This window comes from Periplaneta americana, chromosome 10 (assembly GCF_040183065.1).
Source record: "Periplaneta americana isolate PAMFEO1 chromosome 10, P.americana_PAMFEO1_priV1, whole genome shotgun sequence".
Taxonomy (NCBI): domain Eukaryota; kingdom Metazoa; phylum Arthropoda; class Insecta; order Blattodea; family Blattidae; genus Periplaneta; species Periplaneta americana.
The window spans coordinates 75,369,143-75,386,828 of NC_091126.1; the positions used below are offsets into that span (position 1 = coordinate 75,369,143).

At 34.8% G+C, this 17,686-nt stretch overlaps 1 protein-coding gene across 5 annotated transcripts in view; it reads left to right on the forward strand.

Moving 5' to 3' along the window:
* The window catches only part of dop (microtubule-associated serine/threonine (MAST) protein kinase dop), a 263,178-nt gene that overhangs the window by 226,272 nt on the left and 19,220 nt on the right, over positions 1–17,686 (forward strand). For all 5 annotated transcript variants that reach the window (XM_069837714.1, XM_069837716.1, XM_069837715.1 and 2 more), the window contains 7 exons: positions 1,324–1,496; positions 6,371–6,441; positions 6,574–6,679; positions 7,499–7,620; positions 7,694–7,921; positions 10,207–10,615; positions 14,854–15,014. In XM_069837714.1, coding sequence (XP_069693815.1) covers positions 1,324–1,496; positions 6,371–6,441; positions 6,574–6,679; positions 7,499–7,620; positions 7,694–7,921; positions 10,207–10,615; positions 14,854–15,014 — 1,270 coding nt within the window. The remainder of the gene's footprint in view (positions 1–1,323; positions 1,497–6,370; positions 6,442–6,573; positions 6,680–7,498; positions 7,621–7,693; positions 7,922–10,206; positions 10,616–14,853; positions 15,015–17,686) is intronic.

The window sequence follows — 17,686 nt, forward strand, 5'->3', positions numbered from 1 at the left end:
CTAGGAGCTGTTGCTAACATTTCATTGGAGACACATGGAACATCCACCATACTGTCTCGACTTAGCACCCAGTGATTTTCATCTTTTCGGGCCTCTAAAAAAAGTCATTTGAGTGGCCGCCATTTTGAAAATGATGATGTCGTAACGCAAGAGGTAACTGTTGGCTGTGACAGCAGACAAAAACTTCTTTGCTGCTGACTTTCAAGGACTTGTAAAGAGGTGGTATGTGTCTGAATGTACAGAGTGAATATAATGAAAAGTGTAATAAATTTCAGGCAGTTACTCTGAGCACTATTGTATCTTTACCGTTTTGCGACTTATTTATTGACTTACCCTCGTAACTTATATGAAAACAGAATAGAATATAAACTTATTATGTCTTTTTTTTTCAGGACATTATTTTAATTGAATAGCCGCCCAGAACAAGGTAGTAACCAGCAAATAGGAAATTATTCTTCATAAATGAGAAGAAATGCATTGTACTGTAAATACTTTTAATTTTGTAGAGCAAGATTGACAATCTGATATTATGCTGATTTTAATATGAGTACAAGGATTACCCACAGTGCATCTTTTACAACTTTGATTGACGAAAAAGTCAATTTATAAGAAATGGGGGTTACAACCTTGTTCTGGGCGGCTATTCAGTATTTATAATTAATAAAGATAGAGAAATGTTAAAATTGTGTAACAAGTGAAAATCGTAAGCAAATGATTATTTTAATTACACTGACATTATTGCTATGTGAAATAATTGAGCATTTTCAGGACACAAGTGAAGCAAGTCCATGGTTTATTTCTCATTATTTAATTTCAGCCATAAATTTTGTTTCAGGTATTTATATTCCTATCATGTAGGTTAAAGGGTATTTTGTGTTTATAAATAAATGTACATTGGATGAAAAATTGTGCTACTGATTTTTGTATTTGATTTTTTCTAAAACATTGAATATCTCACTAACAGTGTCTGTGATTTGCACCACTTGTATTCTGTACGCCTCAAATGTCAGACCCATTCAGGAACTTCCTATGTGGAATTTGTCTCTTGGAAACATTATCCACTGCTATGTAGTTTTCTGTACAGTGATGTAAATTATTATGAATTATGGAAATATAATGAACTGAGATAGACAAATGGGAGTACAAAAGGAAACATTCTAAATAAATATTTGTTTCACCACGATTTCTACTTGGTCTTGTCATGATTAATATTTGAATGTTGGTTGTACAGAGCCAACATTCTAACTAATTATTCAATGATGACAGTCTCTGAATTACTAATTGTCTTTGTTAGAAGTGAAGTAAAACTTCGTAATGTTGCAGAAACATCTCTGTCTTGTTATGGAGTATGTAGAAGGAGGAGATTGTGCAACACTGGTAAAGAATATTGGGCCACTTCCTCCTGATATGGCCAGATTTTACTTTGCCGAAACAGTTTTAGCAGTAGAGTACTTGCACAGCTACGGCATTGTTCACAGGGATCTGAAGCCAGATAAGTAAGTACCACAGTATTGTTTTATTTTTTAGCATGGAATAAACATAATTTGAACATTTAAAAGGAGTTGATGTCAGTAGACTGATGCGAGCTGTAAAGATGTGTCTTTGGATTTGTCTCATACAGGAAATTATTTGTCAAAATGTATGGATTTCTTAAATGATGAGTGTAAATAATTTAAAGGCCAATTTCACCAATGCCGATAATTATTTTATCCAGGTTTTTGGATCGATAAGCTACGATGTTGTTTCCTTTCTGTTTCACCAACATAATTATTTTGGTTTTCTGACATTATCTTAGTTTATATTATATCTGTGGAAGATTGACCAGTGAAATGGGATTATCCAAGAAAACTGGCATAAAAGAAAATGGCACAGGCAATTGGAACACCTAACAAGCTAGAGGGAAAATGATAGTGATGATGAAATGTGACAAAGAATAGAAAAGAAAGTGCATAGGTGGAGGTTCTTCTAATTTACTCAGCACCGGTCTTCTGCATCCAGCCCAGCTTGGAGTGACATATGAAGAAGTTGATCCTTAAGTAGTAGTAACCTGGCATGTAGCAATCTGAATCTGTTCAATCTGTCTTGCCTGATGTTTCAATGTATAGCAGTGGTGACTAACTCAGCTGCTCTTATGAAGCAGCGTGAGCACTCATGAGCAAATAAGAGCAATGTTGGAAGTCATGTTCAGAAATCCCAAAGATATTACAGGAATAGATCGGTGATAGGAGAGTCTTGTGATAATGTGAAGGGTCAAATTGAAGAGGAATTGAGTCCACACTTGTGGAGTAATGGTTAGCGCATCTGGCCGCGAAACCAGGTGGCCCGGGTTCGATTTCCGGTCGGAGCAAGTTGAGGTTTTTTCCGGGGTTTTTCCTCAACCCAATATGAGCAAATACTGGGTAACTTTCGGTGCTGGACCCTGGACTCATTTCACTGGCATTATCACCTTCATCTCATTCAGATGTTAAATAACCTAAGATGTTGATAAAGCATCGTAAAATAACCTACTAAAAAAAAAAGAGGGATGGAAGTGTTTCCCCTTTGCTGCATCCATTTTATCATGATACGAAAACAAATGTAAAGGTGAACTGTGTATCATATATTGTGTAAGCAGAGGAGTTTATATTTGTTATTCTAATTACATAGCTATTATTAGCAATATTATCGATTTATAGTGCACATATTGCCAAGCAGGCTGCAGAAAGAGGAGTATTTGAGACTCTGAATGGTCATTCGCTTGATTTTAATCCACTTTCAATTCACATTAAAAGTCGTAACTGTAGCTTTCATGTACCATAGGGCAAAACACGAAGTCAAAGATTGTAATCTCTAAGAAGATTACTATAACAGAGTGAGCACTGTAACAAAATTGTGACTTAATGCTTATATTCATTCGTTTGTTCAGCCATCTAGCCAATCATTCATTCATTCATTCATTCATTCATTCATTCTGCAGACAACAGGAATAAATTCCACTTACAGTTGGTAGAATAATGCCAAATTGTGCTGTATATTACAAAACAAAATATACAATCCCATTAAGTCTGAGGATAAAGAAAAATATTATGCCTACATAAAGTTACAAATTATAATATAAATGTTAATCAAACGGTGTGCATAAAAGTTCATAAAGCAATTTTGTATAGATTGTGTTGTAATGTTAAGCTAAAATTCAGAGAGTTATTTTTAAGAGATAGGAAATGAAACATGTTACACATTTGAATTAGTGGTGAGCATTTTAATACCAGTACTTTTGATTTAAAAATGGGAATTTGCAGCAATTTATAGTTCTTAAATTGTTTTCACTGCATTAAAACTAATATGTTGTAATAGTTTATTTCTAATAATTACACTATTAACAATTTTATATAAGAATAATTAATTAAAATAGATCTACTATGTTTCTTAAAATACTTATATCGAGGAAAACACTTCTGAATTTTTTCTGTGTACAGTAATTAGTATGATTTTTATATATAGGTGACCATACAACTGAAACATATTCTAATTTGCTATGTATTAAAGTATTATAAAATAATTGCAAAATATGTTCATCCTTAAAATATCTCTAGAATTACAAAAATAAAGTCTGGTTGACCATAAACATCATTTGTGATCTCATTAACATGGTTTTGAAAATTTAAATTGTATGTAAGAATTAAACCTAGATCTTGAATAGAAAAACACAGGTGAAATTTTCAGAATTCATACAGTAAACTTATTGAATATTTGGTTGTAGAGATGTACTATGAAAACTTACGAAACAGCATTTTTAACATTCAGTGCAAAATTATTTAGTATGAGTATATTCCAGGTAACATGGCTGTGCAGATCATGTGATGCAATCAAAATTGAGCCATAGCTTATACATTACTATGTGCATCTGTTTTCAGCGACTCCATCCAGATCTCTGCTGACACTTTTCTGGAAGCATTCATGGAATTTTCCCATATATGTCCTAAGTTCGAAGAATTACGAACAAGTCAATTCCTTGAGAATTGATAAGAGTGCCATACCTTTAAAATGAAACAAATTGTATAAATTGTATTTATTTATTTATTATCATTTTCAAGCACACTTAATATAATTCGTTAGGTTGTGCATATATGGTTCTTCCAATTTTCAGACAAACATAAACCAGTTCAGTTTCACGAATAACGCACGTGATATTATTCTTTAGCTCATTAACTGTTTCTGGCTTGTTGGTATAAACCCGTGATTTAACATAACCCCATAAGAATTAATCCAGTGGCGTTAAATCACATGATATTGGGGGCCAGTTAACATCACCACACGAAATAATGAAGTCTCTGAACTTCCCCCTCAAAAAGTCGACTGTTTCGTGAGCAGTATGACATGAGGCGCCATCCTGCTGAAACGAGACATTTCTGCGATCCATACCTTCCAATTGAGGCTAAAAATAATCCCTTATTATATCCTTGTATCTTCCTTCATTGACATTCAGAGCCTGTCCTCGTTCATCTTGAAAAAATGTGTACCAAAGTCCACACCAGATGGTAACCTTTTGGGGATGAAGTGTTTGTTCTTGAGTCTCCAATGGATTCCTAATGCTCCAATGGCGTCAATTTTGTTTGTTAACGAAACCATTCATTCAAAAATGGGCCTTGCTGCTAAAGATGATTTTTCGGCTAAAAGCAGGGTCAACTTCCATTTGCTCCATAGCCCAGTCAGAGAATACACGACGCAATCTATGGTCATTTGGCTTCAGTTCTTGAGTTAAAACAATTTTGTAAGGGTGTAACTTCAAGTCCAGATTCAAAATCAGCCAAGTTGTGGTTGATGAAATACCCAATTCTTGTGCTCGCTGAAAAATTGTTTTCCATGGATTCTTGCATACACTCTCACGAACGCCGACTATATTTTCTTTGAAGTGTTTACGTCATTCACGTACAGGCGTTGTTTGATTTGCAATAGAACCAGTTGCCTCAAATTTTTCGATCGAACATTGAATTGTTCTCTTGCAGGGATGATTACGCGCACCATACACTTCACGTAATGCACAGAATGCTTGGCAAACAAATGACCCGTTTTGATAATAAATTTTAACGATTTCTACTTGTTGTGGAATGGTGTAACGTTCCATGATTATTTGTCAACAACAACTGTAACCAAGGGGAAAAATATGACTGCTTTAGCTTCATAAACATGGCAGTTATATTCTGTTAGAAGTAGGTCACTCTTATTGGAAGACCATATATGTGCTATTTCTTTCTACTTATAATTTTTAATTTTGATTGTAACTCCATTAGTTTCTTATTTTCAATAAAATTTGTGTGTTTTTGTATAATAAAGAAGAAATGCGCACAAGTGTGCATAGGATGTTTGTTCCTTAGTCTTCTGTGCTAAGTTCGGTCACTGTTTTTGGGCACTTGGTACACTGCAGGACGTGGTACATGTCACAACTTTCACCACAGAATTTACAGACACGCTTCTTGGACACTGTATGGAATTGTGTTGTGCTGCACACTTTGAAGTGAAATCCATGCACTGCTAGCCTTGTGACTACGTTCCTCATGCGTTGATTAGTCCCAGTCCAGCTTCGGTCGACCATGGTGCTAGTGGCGTAGAACTTGTCGTCTATGTTGTTCCTTTTCTGTGTATTCTCTTCTAGAAGTTGTTTGTACGCGTCTGTGGAAGGCAGAAGTAGTGAATACCGTAGATCCTCGATCAGAAAGGGTTCCCTTGTTAACACATAGACCAGCCTGGATGGTGTGAACTTCGACACTTCGAGTGTGTTTTTGTATGAGTTCCAATAATATATCTATCTCTTGGTATGTCATGTTAGGCTTCTATATTCTTCTTTCTTCAATGATCATAGTTCTTTATGGTAGCAAAACACTCTGTATAATTCAACTACACCATTGAGATAATCATATTAATTTGTTTTTACTTTTGCTAAATTAAGAGTTCGTATGATGCTAGTCAGTTTTTATTTCAAGATAGCCTCATTTCCAGGAGTACCATAGTGCAGAGATGATGCTGATTTCAAGATGAGAATTTTGAAGGATTAAAGTGAATTGAAAGAAAATCTAGGTTTCAGAAAGCTAAGATAATAAATGTTGTGGTGAACACAGTTGAATGTTATCCGAGATGTTATTAAACGAGTTTTATAAAACTATGATAACAAGTATATTTACCGGCATTGGTGAAAATGACCCTAAAATTGCATTTGTAATATTTGCAAAGAATACCTGTTCTGAACCATCTGATGGAGGTCTAAAACTCTGCTATTTTGTGTTCTTAAAGCATATAACTCTGTTTAGATTTCGTGTTTGATTAAATTTAATAATAAAATATTAGTGCTTGATTGAAATTAAATGAAATGTGATGCATTGTTAAATCATTTCAGCTTGTTGATAACAGCGTTGGGTCATATTAAACTGACAGATTTTGGACTAAGCAAGATGGGTCTTATGTCTTGTAAGTATAAAAATAGGATATTGCAGACATTGTCAGAATAAAAATCTTTGGTTTGTATTTGTTTCAGTGCAAACAGTGCATGGGATTTTCGGTGTAATTTCAGTGGTTCCATGTTGATTATTTTGATTTCAGTGGCAACTAATCTTTATGAAGGTTACATAGACAGGGAAACCAGGCAATTTTCTGATAAACAGGTGTTTGGCACCCCAGAATACATAGCTCCGGAAGTAATATTGAGGTAGGTTTCCTTAGCTGTAAACGTAATTTTATTACATACGGCAGTTTTAGACATTTCTGTCTCAGTCTGTTATCAGATATGAGTACTGTAGTGTTAAGTTAGTTTTATATTTTGTGTATATATACAGACCGAAATTTGACAAATGATACAGACTATGTTTCTAAATAAAAAAGTACAAATATAGTTTCTTATAATCTCAGAATTTTTTTCCCCAATTATCGGTAATTTACGAATCCAGTGTTTTCGTTAAAGTTACTAGCTTAAAACAAAAGACATTTGAATGCATCGTGTTTAGAAAGACCAACGATTACTTAGTTGTTGGCTGATAGCGTTAGTAAGCAGTCATTTATTTCCATTATTGAAATGTATATGGTAGAGATGGACGATTTTATATATTTTAGTTTTCATTAATTATGTGTTGCACATCTCATTTATGGATAGGTTAAATGTAGTTTGGAAGCAAAAATTCGTTTATAGCAAGAATGATTTCCAAATCATAGACTTCTGAATTGACAGTCATTTTTGTCTGTTCACAATTGACTACAAGACATTGGAATTTCAAAATTTGACTACCTGTTCTGAAAACCTGTCCTTTTTTTCTTTCTTATAATTTAAACTTTGGCATTCTTTTTTAAGATTTTTTGTTTAGGAACATGACCTCTATCACCCATGAAATTTCCAATATCTCTACTGTTTACAACATACATAATTATGTAATATATATTAAGTACTATAAGATTTCCAGACTTTTTGTATAATATGAGTTTAATCTGTTATGAAACAGTGTATTGTCAGAAGATATATGTTGCTTTTTTATAGGCAGGGTTATGGCAAGCCAGTGGATTGGTGGTCAATGGGTGTAATACTTTATGAATTTTTAATTGGATGTGTTCCATTTTTCGGAGAAACACCAGAGGAGTTATTTGCACATACAGTTAATGGTAAGTGATTAATAATGTTTTATATGTTTGTGATATTGCTATGGACAATACTAAACAGCTTCTTGTGTACCAGATGACATTGAGTGGCCTGATGACGATGACTGGCCAGTCCAACCTGAAGCGAAGAACATTATAACAGCATTGTTACAACAAAATGCTAGAGATCGTTTGGGAACTGGAGGACCCCAAGAAGTGAAGGAGCATCCATATTTCTTTGGAGTTGATTGGAATTCTCTACTACGGCAAAAGGCAGAATTCGTTCCACAGATTGACCATGAGGAGGACACAAGTTACTTTGACAGTTAGTAACATTTTTCATTTTTACTCATAGTGTAGATTACCTGAAACGAAAATAAAATTACCGATGTCTGTAGGTTCAAAAAGCCAGCCAAATGGTATAGTTGTCACTAAAATTTTACACTTAATGTTACATCTCATCTTTGTGGGCTCTGTTTATTTAAATCCTGGAAAAGTGATTTGTGCCAACCATTATGTCTTCTCTTGGGGGGGGGGGATTGCAGTATACTTATTTACGTTCACTAGCAAAATTATAAATTAAATCAATTAAAATAGTAATAAACTTTTATAGAAATTCTAGTGAGAAAAACCTGAAATTTTCAACACAAAAAAATACATCTAAATCTTGTAATACATATTATATCAATGTAAAAGTGCTACCATTAAGTCATTATACGATGTACTATGAGTGTGCAAGATTTCAGCCCTGTAACACTAATAGTTTCTGAGATATAGGTGCATATATGCATAAAAATGTTGTTTTAGAAAAACCTCGTTTAAAAATTAACATCAATTTCTGTTATCCTTACAGTGGTCTTCGAAACACCGGTTGTTTGAATAGGCTTTTTAAATTGATTGTACCACCTGCTTCTCTCTCTCTCTCTCTCTCTCTCACTCACTCTCTCTTTCTGTGATATTTCACAACTGACCACTGACTGCTGGCATATTTATGTATAAATACTAAAATAAAATTTACTAAACAAACTAAACAAAGAAACAAAAACTAAACTACCATAAAATATAAGCAACACTCAGTAGTGCTCAAAACAAACTAGTTACACATGCAAGAAAAAGAATCAGTATAGAATGTGTTTATAGTAACGCAACTGTGCTATTACACATACTGCACTTGAGGTCTCCACTCGGCCACAACATAACTAACTTGATACCCCTTAGAAAGCCACCGGTGTGGCTCAGTCGGTTAAGGCGCTTGCCTGCCGGCCTGAAGTTGCGCTCGGGCGCGGGTTCGATCCCCGCTTGGGCTGATTACCTGGTTGGGTTTTTTCCGAGGTTTCCCTAACTGTAAGGTGAATGCCAGGTAATCTATGGCGAATCCTCGGCCTCATGTTGCCAAATACCATCTCGCTATCACCAATCCCATCGACGCTAAATAACCTAGTAGTTGATACAGCGTCGTTAAATAACCAACTAAAAAACCCTTAGAATGTGAAATAGACCCGTCCAATCCATTGTGCTTCATCAGGAGCAAGTAATGAAACATCTGTAATACAGTTGTATGGAGTATTATTATTATTATTATTATTATTATTATTATTATTATTATTATTATTATCATTATTATTATTATTATTATTATTATTATTCGCGTCTTGGTCTAAAGCATCCTGCCTAGGACTCGCATCACAGAATGCATGCTGGTCCTCATGGGGAAGAAATGATCATATTATAATTTCTGCTAGTGTATGGGGCCAGTGCCTTCCCAGCATCGTGTTGCACTTGGAGAGCTCCAATAGATAGGGAAATCCGTTTACGAAAGTCAGCTATAAGGCTGGGGGCTCATCGTGCTAACCACACAATACCTCCGTTCTGGTTGGATAATTGTTCACCTCTGCTTCGACATGTGGGTGTTAGGCCAGCTGCAGCCAGCTGGTCGGTCTGGGCTCTTAAAAGGGCTATAGCACCATGGATGATGATGATGATGATGATGATTACTGTTATTATTATTATTATTATTATTATTATTATTATTATTGTTGTTGTTGTTGATAGTGTTATTTTTTCCCCTTGAGAAACTGAATTTCTCATATGTTATTTACTTTGTTCTAAATTATAATGCAGCTCTTCCCATCATTTCTATAATGTATTTAATAAACTTTACCCCAAAGAAGGAGCGCAGCAGTGGCGCGGTTAGGCATTTCACAGCGAGCCAGAAGGTCGCGTGTTCGATTCCTGATAGTATCGTGGATTTTTTCCTTTGGCTGCACTTTGGCCCTGGGATTTACTCAGATTCCAACAGAAAAAAGTACCAGGAGCATTTTCTTAATAGGAAAGACAACAAGCACCATAGTACTGACATCTCTACTGGTACTAATCTCGATTGTCTAATAAAGGAGGTAATCTTAACTTCTGCTACTCTATAAACCTTCGTGACCCATAATAGGAGTCATTTACCTTTTATCTTTTAGTCTAGATCTGTACTCAACCCATGTTTACACTGAGTCATAGATTTATAATAAACTTGCCTGTGGTTTATATCAGTGTATTAAAAAATTGTATTGGCGTACTGTATGTGTTATCACTTCTGTAATTTCTCCCTATGTTTCACAGCTCGTATGGATAGATACAATCATGATATTGGAGAAGACACAGATGATACTGATGACTCTCCACTATTTGGTTCCTTCTCATCATGCTCTCCACAGTATCGCAAGGTACAGACACGATTAGGAATGTATGAAGAATTGGAGGATAATACAGCAAGGAAGTCATTCTCACGGGGAGATTCTGGTCAATCGGACCACTCTGAATCCTCGCCATCCAACTTGGGCAGCACTGTGGATACTCCTGAAACAGATGGTGTTGACTTCCAGAAGAAAATTATAGCAAACCCAACTACTCCAGAGTCGTCTCAAACTGAAAGTGATGATGTTTCACCACAGATTCAGAGGAAACGAAGGCTTCATAGCAAAGATTCCTTACCTAGATTTTCAATTTCCATAGAAGATAACCGCAGCAGGTAAGTTATTTTGTTATTAATTTTAACAAATGAATGAGGGAATTTACCTTGATAGAAAAAATTGATAAATATTGGTGGGCCCCAGAAGCATTCCAAAGCACTGACAAAGAGAAAAATTCTTTGCCACCAATCCCTAATGTTTGTAGTCAGTCACATTATTGACTGAGATAGTACAATTATCATTGTAAATATATCTAAAATATACTTTATATGTTGGTTTTGTAATGTTCCATACCTTCAAATTCCTAATTTTCACTCTCGATTATTTGTTGATTGATTTTCTGGCATATCTCTCTTCTTTGTTTCCTTATTGAAACCTCTCTCCAGGTCTTCGTCCTTCCTCAGGTGGTGTCGACGTTAAACATTTATTTATAGTGCATTCTCATCCATCTACAGTATTATGCACCTAAATAATTATTTTGCTCAGTTTACTTCATTTGCATGTTTGGAAGGTATTTTTACTAGTGCTGTTGATCGATCAAAATATTTAATCGATAATTATTTCAGTTTAATCGGTTAATCGGTAGATTAATCGAGTTTTGATCAATTTGAAAAAATGTTTTAATATACTGTAATACACAATTATTGTTAAATTTAACTTGTGTTCAGTTATAAGCATAGGTATTAAATGTTGTATCTCTGTATATATTGTATCATTATATTACAAAACAACTATTTTAATTATTTACTAACATATTTGTTATGAGGCTTATAATTTATTGTGTCAATTTCTCCGGGAATTTTTGAGACAAACATAAATAACAAAAAGTATGAAGACTCACCTAGTTAATACTGCTTCAATCGTGACTTTAAAAATGTGAGTGCATTCACATGCTCCGAATTAAGTGCTGCTCTACGTTTAGTAACTATGTTTCCTGCATCACTAAACACGAAACAACTTTTTTTCTGTCAAGCACTTCTCCACGATTGTTTAATTTAAATCCAAACGATTCACGAGTTTGCCTCTCAAATTCTCATATGACATAATGGAGTTTACACTTTTCACAGACCATAGAAAACTGATTTTTTTCTTTATCAAACTAAAAACACAACCTTCATATACAAACTCACTACTGCAACTGCAAAAGTACAGCGGTAGAAACAGAAGACTGGCCCCTATTGTAATCGAATTACCAGATTTTATAGAAAGAGAAGATAGTTACGCTCTCACTTGCACACAGTGTAGACATGGCTATTTTATAAGGGATGAGGGGGACGAATCCCAGAAAAATATGTATTTTAATGTGCTAGGAAGATGAGCTGACAACAAGGTGGAAGTTTTCTTGGAAAAACATAAATCTTAATAAGGGTTTCGCATTGTGTTTCAACTTTCAATAGAGGTAGACTAGGTCACTGCCCTCATATCTTCATCTCTTTCTGAAGTGCAGAGAATTTTCCTATGCTACCTGCTTTGTAGTTAGAAAATAACAGTATTGTAAGCTTTTAAGTAAGCAATTTCCGAGAGAGGAATATTGTCGGAATTTTTAGTATGAGTTTGTATTAACAAAATAATAATTAATATCAACTACAACCGATTAATTTTAATCGACTGGATTATTCAATTAAATCATCCCATAACACTAATTTTTACCTTTACCATTGAATTACTTATTATTTGTTTAAATATTAGGATTTATTTATTCCTCCCATTGTTTTAGTTGTATTATTCGTTTCTGGTGTCACATGATGCACCCACGTTTCATCCCCTGTAATGATACAGTGCAAGAATGGCGCTCATTCCTCATGAAACCACATCAAGTGCATGAGAAACAATCCCAGCCAAGTGGCTTTGTGATCTTCTGTGAGTTGCCTTGGCACCCACTGTAAACACATCTTTCGGTATCCCAGCTGCTCATGATCGATAGTGTGCACACTGCGCACTGAGATGTTGAGTTCCTTAGCAATGTCAGGAAGTCAAATGCGACGATCGTCCTGAATCAGACCTTCAGTACAGCACACATTTTCATCTGTGATGGACGTGCTTGGCTGGCTGCATTGTTGGTCATCTTGCACATCTCTCCTGCCATTACCGAACTCAGTGCACCAAATCTACAACTGTTCCCATGACATGACATTCACACCATACACCTCAACAAATTGACATTGAATTTCTGCTGGTGAGGTGCCCTTCAGACGCAAATGCCGAATCACACTACGCACTTCCACATTTGACCATGTTTTCGTGTGCACAACTATCTTACAACTGATATTACGAGGGTCTAGCGCAACATATGCGTCATCTAATGGCTGCGTGATAATGCTGTGGCCCTGGCAGAAAATTCGAAATAGAGAGGAATATGTCACCTTTGAGATCTCTTATTACCTTACTTTTTTAATCACCCTCGTAGTATTCATATATCAAAATAAATTTGTGATATACAGTATATGAAAGGACCTTATGACTTTCAACCAATTAATGATGTAAACAATATTTTACCAAGCATGGCGGTATAGTGGTCGACATGCTTTTCTTATATTTGGAGGTCTAGGGTTCGGTCCCAGAGGCGACTATCCTGACTTGGGTTTTTTGTGATTTCCTCTCTCCAGGCGAATTTCGGAATAGTACCTATTAGACCAGATTCACATCGATAAAAAGAGGACAGAAAATATGGACTTAGATTTAGACTGAGATCTATATTATGCTTTAAATTGCGTCAATGTCTATTTTATTACAAAATAGAGTACAGGTTTAGGTTTATATCATATTAAAGGTATGTTAATATTTATATTATTACAAAATAATTATGAAAAAAACTTAACAATAGTGATTTTACAGTTAGCTACATATTTTGAAAATCATGGGAACTGTAATAAAATTATTAAAGAGAACAGAAAATATTATCTATTTAGATTTACATTCTCACCTCGATTTACTTGCTACCTCTTAGCAACGACCATAACATGGAGGAGGAAAGGGAGTTGCGATCGTTGGCAAAGAGTATATTCCATCGATGCTGCTGCCACCTACAGGAAAATTACTTGAAAAGGCGTCAAAGCAGATAATTTAAAAATATCAGGCATACAAGTTACGAAAAGGAAAACATTTCTTGATTTTTTTTAAATTCGTCTGGATCTCGGACAAAGGCCTAAAAAGGAGGACATACCCAGACAGAAGAGGACGTCTACCATTACCCACTTTCTTTGCATTCCTGTAATCCTTCATTATCACATAATACCATATGTCATCCACCTATCTACCACAACATACCTGCCATTTATTCAGAATGTGTCACAACTAAGTTGTGCTCCACCCTATCATGAGACAAGAGGGTTTGTAACTCTATGCAGCATAAAGCAGCAACTATTGATAATAATTGGAAATACACTTAAAAACATTCCTATTTTGACTATTTTGCTACCTTTTAACTCAGGTGACATTACTCACCACACTTTATAATGTCGTCTGGAATCCGAGATTACAAATTGTTTAGAAATTCATTAGTAATATCTACCTCAGATGCATGAGATTTATAACTCCTGTAATCAGTTAGCAACAGAACACACTTACGAAGGAGTAAGCAGGATGTTGTGACAGTGTTTAGAAAGCATTATTAATTTTTAAATAACATGATAAACTTCTGAAAATTACTTGGATATTTTTAAATACCGTTGTTCTTTTTTTTTTTTTTTTCATATAGATTACTTTTCTTTGCAACACTAACAAGAGAACTATTAATGATCTTACATAGAAAAAACTAATATTCGTACATCGAACATCGCTATCATCCACAGCAGATAGACAAACACATAATAATTGACTGCCCATGTTAACTGTGAAGTCACTAATTTAAAGCAAGAATAAATGGTTGTCGAAAATTTGAGTAGATAGTGCTCACTGAACTGGTACGGAGTGTCCATTGCATAATCTTTACATGTTTCTAGACAGAGTTGGCATTCATGGAAGATGTAAATTCAACTGCTCTCTCAAAATACGCATCATTATTTCTTAATGCGGCATTCCAATAGGTTTTCACAACCTTACAAATACTATCTGCTGTGGTGATTTATGTGCACAGTTTGAAGCGAGGTTTCGATATGAGCTTATTAACAGGTCCCTCGTAAATGTGTAATATAAGACTGTTCGTGTGTGTAGGTAAATATGTATTTGTAACAACTTTTTGTAACACTTGTAATTGTAGTGCTTCACAAATAGGGTGTGAAATCTTATGTACTTTATTATATTTTGTTTTCTCTTGAGGACATAAACTCATTTTACCCTCTATTTCATGTGCCTGTAGTCTGGATTTGGAGCATTTCCAGGAAATGGCACCAACAGAAGACAGAACACGTAGAGGTGCAGACACAAGCACTCAGAGAATGTCTTTACCATGCAAACATCGATCCAGAGCTGTCATCAAGAGTGCATCTGCATCAGGTCTCTCCCTCATGATACCTTCTGGTATGTAGCTTTTCTATTAGGAAATTAGAAAGATGGAGACAAGTTTCGGCTGTTTAAACTTCTTCATATACTGTATGTGATGAAACCTAGATTTTAAATTTTTGACTGGACTAGGCCTACTCGAAATGAAAGCAAAATCAAGGAAAATGAAAAAACAAGGAAATTAAAATTTACATAGATTTTGATGTCCCACACATTCAAGTAATATCATATTAACACAATATAAACAATTTAACTTTTGCAAAATACTGGTATACTAATAACGTAATAACTGTTGTAGGTAGGTAAATGTATTATCTTAGGATTATGAATAATAATAATAATAATAATAATAATAATAATAATAATAATAAAATCATTACGGTAAATAATATTACCTACAATTTTATTTATTCCACATGTCCATTAAGGTAGGTTGTTTTATTGCTTTCTAGTTCACACTGTATACTTCATTTTCAACATTGCTGGGGCAGTCATTACATTATCATCACAATCAAATCTCATTAGGTACTTGCTAGTATTACCGATGCCTTCCAGTGCTGACAGGAAAGTTGTTGGGGATTCACTGTTCCTTCATCTTCCTCCTCCTCCTCCTCTTTTTCAGGTGCATCAGATGCTAGCTTTCCTTCTAACATTTGTTCTATGGTCTGAACTTCACATGTTAAGATTTCATCATTACAGCATACATATTCTTCATGTGATAACAACAGCTTCTAATTGATCCCATTAGTCTTCTGTCATGTTTAATTCTATTGTACTTTCAACCCTCAGAGGCCCACTTCCATCCACATTAAATCCAGCTCTATGAAACAGATATTGTTGAATTCGTGATTGCTTCCCGAACCTCTGCAATGAAATGCAGAACATCCAGAACATTTACCTTAATCAGAGACACATCATGAATTAACTTGTTAATTGCCCATATTGTTTTTCTCACAAGGCGTTTGCTGTAATAATGTATAAATGACCTGATGAATGTAGAATAATCAATAATTGAAGCGTCGGCTGGAACAACGTTATAAGTTACATTTGGTAAAATTTACAGGAGCTGCAAAAATGTGTACACGTACAACGTTGGTCTTATGGGGGAGCAAACTTTTGAGTGGACAAATTTCATGTACTGCATTGATGGACAGTTGCAAGCCAAAGAGTATAGCAAGGTAACATGACATACAACATTATTACATGGAAACACGCCAAATGAAAATTTTGTATCTTACAACGTTGTTGCAGCCAACGCTTCAATTATTGTTCACTAAAAGCTTTGTCTGAACATAAAATCAAGGAATTACACAAAATGGAGAATGTAAAATTTAAAATTATGGTTTATTTAACGACGCTCGCAACTGCCGAGGTTATATCAGCATTGCCAGTGTGCCAGAATTTTGTCCCGCAGGAGTTCTTTTACATGCCAATAAATCTACTGACATGAGCATGTCGCATTTAAGCACACTTAAATGCCATCTACCTGGGCCGGGATCGAACGCGCAACCTCGAGCACAGAAGACCAGTGCTATACCAACTGTGCTACCAAGGCCGACTTGAGAATGTAAAATCAAGGAAAATTTATGACATTGTTCTTATATTAGTTTCGGTGGGACTTTTAAAATCGGACATAGAAACAAGGAAAATGTAAAATCAAGGAACATAAAATCCAGGTTTCACTATATTATGATTTTACACTCAATATTTAGTTTATATTGACGATAAACTTTTCTGATAATTTTCCGTAATTATTCTGTAGACCTTTTATTTTTCTTCTATTATATTCTCTGCAGAGCCATGATCATTTAGTTGCTTAAACTTACTAGAAATTGGCAAGGTATGAATGAGGGGAAAATGGAGAACAGGACTTTATTTTAATAGGCAACAAATGAAAGACTAATACAAAAACATTTTCTCAGAAATGCAATTAACAGATTGACACACATTTACTATGATGTAGCTCTTACAGAGTATTGCAAGTACTATAGACCAGCGGTTTCCAACCTGTGGTCTGTGGACCTCTGGGGGTTCACTAGTAATTTGAATGGTGTCCACAGAACCTAGATCATATGTTTTCATGTGGTATTTTAATTAAGTTTATCTTTTTCATATTTTCTGACTTCTCTTAGATTTTTGGAATATGTTTTGCTTATCTCGGACTTTTCAGATCTGGTATTTAACAGGAAAGAGATTGTTTAAACGACATCTCTTTGCTTGCAAGTTTTGCTTTGTTTTTAAAATTCTCAGAATTCCAGTTCTCAGGTTTAAACTTTAACAGTGTTCACCATGCAAGATTTAAACAACGATAAAGAAATTAAATTGTTTTTTTCTGAGAGTTATCAGTCGAGTATCTATCCATTTACCAATCTCAGTGACTTTCTGGCAATAAATGGTGATGGTCACTTGTCGGATATCATTAGCAATAAAACAATTCTTTCATTAACATTAAAATTAAGGAAATATCTTCCTTCTTGTAATGGAGAAAATAATTGTATGAAAAGCTCCTTCTTGGTGACAGAAATAGTTTTCTCGTCAAAGTAGAAGAGAAGCTGTTAGAATTATCACAGAATTTTTTCTTAAAAACCGTGTTTGCTACAATCATTCTCTTGCAATCTTGGTTTCATGTACGACACATGAATCACGATGTTTTGGAATTGCAATAAAACACTTAATGTCACATGCATCAA